The following is a 3,964-nucleotide window of genomic DNA, read 5'->3' as shown; positions in this document are numbered from 1 at the left end:
AATATTCACACAGCATACATATGATCAGGAGCCCATATACACATACGAAGGTAACTCAATCACAAGAAGAGGGAAAATGAATTAAATAGTAAAAAGAATACTTGATATTCATTTTTCTAAATGATACTTGGGTATGTTTATAGATATGAAAAGAATTTTCATTTTTGAATTATTATAATTCACAGATTAAATTCACATGTGAATTTCTATCACATAACTTAGTATATCTTGTCAGAAACAAGAGATAATAATGGCTGATACACATATAAGACAATTCATTGGTTTGTCTGTAGAAAACCAATAGTGATGAGACTGGTGTGCACTCTTCACCAAACAAAACACAGCTTCACCATAAGTTCTCACAGTCAACCAATAGGCTACAGATGAGAGACAGGAACGTGTGTTCATGAGAGGTCTACACCAACATCTGCATCTATTGCAGGGTCATTCCTAGGAGTCAAGATAAGAAAAGGACTTCACTATGAAGCTGAGAGTGGTTTGTGGGGTGTGGGAATTGAGAAGTTAATGGGATGATTAGCTGATCACTATTATCAAATATGTCATAGTTGCAAAAATGATCAAAGTTACAATACAATGACTAAGTTGAAATGATCACAGTATTTGAGGAAGAAGTCATTGACAAAAAAAAGGATGGCAAAGAGAATCTGTGAGAATAATGTGATGTGGTCTTGAGATGAGGAAACCAGTGTTCTGTGTGTGAAATTGAATGGACCTGAGTAAGTTACAAGTGAGATAATAAAGGGACATGAACACATATACTACCTGACCTGAGTCACATAGAGAATGAAAAGGTGAAAATCCTGACATGGGGAACATTGGTCTGATTCCCAGAGTCTGAGGTGAGTAGGGGAGTTTACAGTGGAAGGGAACAAAGTCAGAAAACACAGGAATTCACATTCCACAATTGTTGAGTGATATATATTCAGTATTTGAAACAGAAAGAATGATATGAGATAGTAAGTTAATTGCTCAGTGTTCTGTTTCCACACTAAACTCATATTTTTTTGTTGTTGTTTTTCGAGACAGGGTTTCTCTGTGTAGCTTTGGAGCCTATTCTGGCACTTTCTCTGGAGAACAGGCTGGCCTCAAACTCACAGAGCTCCTCCTGCCTCTGTCTCCTGAGTGCTGGGATTAAAGGAGTGCACCACCAATGCCCAGCCAAACTCATAATTTTAATATAAGGCAGTGTTATTGGTATAGAAAATTGTGATTTGACAACCTATGACTTTTGAAAACCAAATTTCAAACACTGGTGATAGTGTACAAACTCATTGTTGATGTCTACTCTACTCATCATTGTACGTGAATAGGACACAAGAATATAATTACTGCATCCACTGTATGGGTGTTTACACACATGCTTTTCTCATTATTAAATTAATTCTCTAAATTTTTTCTCCATCCTTAATGTCCTATAGATTTTTCAATACCTACATACCTTCTTTCATCTTTTTTTCTGTCATTTGAAAAGAAAAACAGAAACAAAAATTAAAAAGAAAAAATATTCAGTAAAGTCCCTGTTTTGTTGTCAAACATCTCCTCTGAAATATGGTTGATGTAACCTGATGTAACCTCTCTGATGTAACACAGAGAGACCTGTGTCTCTCTGCTGTGGAAAACTGACTTCCTCCCAGCAGTTGTCAACTGTGAATGTCTTTATTGATAAGAGAGAGAGTTAGTGTCCACTGCCATTGCTCCATGCTTGTGTGAATTGAGTTCTTAATCTGTCTCCATAGTAAAACCTGGAGTCAAATGTAGAGGGAAATGCTGAGAGATTAGAGAGAAGGAGCAAGGCAAAGCCACCTTGACCTCATTAGCATCCCAGCAGGAACGAGACAAGTTCCTGTTTCTTCCCACTTATATCCACTCTGCCCAGCCACCTCACTTCCTGTCTGTCTGTACAGACTTCCAGACCTGTGGTTAGCTAGTGACATGCTCCATCCTCTCATCTTCAGAAAAGCTTTATTTGTCCAAGCAAGAAGTCACCTCTGTCTTCAGCTTCTCCATGTCTTGTTCACAGTGTCCGAGTTCATATGTGTGTCTGCTATAGTGTCCCTAAAAACAGTTTCCTTGATGCTGCCAGACATTGTAATTCTTGCAATCATTCCAGCCACTCTTCTTCATAGGTTCCTGAGCACTGAGGGGAGGGTTGTGACAAAGACATCCCACTTAGGAATGAGCATGCCAAAGGCTCTCCCTCTCTGAAGGTCATCAAGTTGTGGATTTACTGTTTCTCTTCTTAAACACAGCAAGTATGAAACAGAACATTGGGGCAGCGAACTGAGCTCTGCAGAGCCTTTCCTGTCCCTGAGATATGACCTCATCATACAACAGCACCTTCCAGTTATCATTAAGTAGATTCTTGTGGAACTTTTTAGTACACATGTGTAACATCACATCTGTTGTAAAATCACTTTTCATGGACAGGACGAGGTCTGTACAGGATTCCTGGCCTCAGGTAATTGAATCTGTCATTTTTTGCTTTCCCTGACAGGACTGCCAATTTCTCTTCCAACGTCCATGTTGACTGTAGTTTACTAACTACCAATCGTGAATTCTTTCAGAGAGATTTTCTAGGTCAGCAGATCTCACTTCTCAGGACCATTTCCATGTGATCAGATGCACGTGTTCAATACAGTCCTGGTTGTGGAATCCCATATTCACGTCCTGTAGAAGACAATAAACCATCCTTGAAGTGCCATCTCCACACAGACTCTGAACTGACTTTACTGAAGGACCAGCTGATAGAAAACCCACGTATGAACCTGATGTGCACCATTGTCAGGGAGAGGAGGGGAGGTTTGAGCCTTGGTAGGGTTTATGCTCCTGTATATGGGCCCCAACTTTCTCTTGATTTACCCTTAAATATAAGTTCTACTCTAATAAAGAAATCTGTCCAAGGATCTACTTGAATATGAGAAAAAAGACACGGAACACCCATGAACTTCCTGCTGTGATTTCAGTGATATAATGGAGATGTTTTTACCCTCAGAGCTCTCACTTTGCATTTTGTTCATCTGAGACTCAGCCTCCTATGCTTAAATAACAGCAGAAACACAGGAGATGCATTGAGGACAACAGTCACCCATAGCACAAATATTTAGAGAGACTTTCTGGCAACTGTAGGATGAACGGCAGCAAGGCTGCTGATGAACATACACAGTTATGTCTTTATAGTCTCCTGGGATTGACCTGTGTTCTGTGTGTGCTGTGCGCCCCCTTGTGGCCGTTGGAGGTTTATGTCTGGGTTCACACTGAGATCACTCGCTGTGTCTGTAGTACAGTAATAAGTGGCGGTGTCCTCAGACTTCACACTGTTCATTTGCAGGTACAGAGTGTTCTTGGCATTGTCTCTGGAGATGGTGAACCGGCCCTTCACGGATGGTGCATAGTTTGTGGTACTGCCATCATAATTAATTTCTCCAACCCACTCCAGGCCCTTCCCTGGAGCCTGGCGGACCCAGTGCATCCAGTAGTCACTGAAGGTGAATCCAGAGGCTACACAGGAGAGTTTCAGGGAAGCTCCAGGCTTGACCAGGCCACCCCCAGACTCCACCAGCTGCACCTCACATTGAACACCTGCAAACATAAACATTCCTGATCAAGAAATCATCACACATGTCCATTGTTCCTCAGATTAATGTCCACTCACACAGTCAGCATCTACTGCTCTCCATAAATTACCTTTTAAAAGAGCAACAAGGAAAATGCAGCTCAGCCCCAACTCCATGCTGATCCCTGAGTGAAGTCTTGGGATCCACAGCTGAGCTCCTCTCTCTGAGCTGTAAGGTCAGGACTGGGCTGCTTTTCATGATCAGAGAGAGGGCCCATTTGCATGTCTTCCGGCTTTATAGCAAGCTCTGTCATGGAGTCCAGAGGTGTCAGGTCCTGGGTTATTTGTTAATGTTCTGGAGGAATCTGATAATGAAGTTAATGTTGGGGA

General features: G+C 41.5%; 1 gene segment (V, D, J or C); it reads right to left on the bottom strand.

The window, feature by feature from the left end:
• Positions 1-3,184: 3,184 nt before the first annotated feature.
• On the bottom strand, positions 3,185-3,751 carry LOC113838688. The segment is given in 2 exon segments: positions 3,185-3,600; positions 3,706-3,751. Coding segments are annotated over 2 exon segments (462 nt in total).
• Between the last annotated feature and the right edge of the window lie 213 nt (positions 3,752-3,964).

Source organism: Cricetulus griseus, chromosome 5, assembly GCF_003668045.3.
Source record: "Cricetulus griseus strain 17A/GY chromosome 5, alternate assembly CriGri-PICRH-1.0, whole genome shotgun sequence".
Lineage (NCBI taxonomy): Eukaryota > Metazoa > Chordata > Mammalia > Rodentia > Cricetidae > Cricetulus > Cricetulus griseus.
This window is presented reverse-complemented; position numbering and strand designations above follow the sequence as displayed.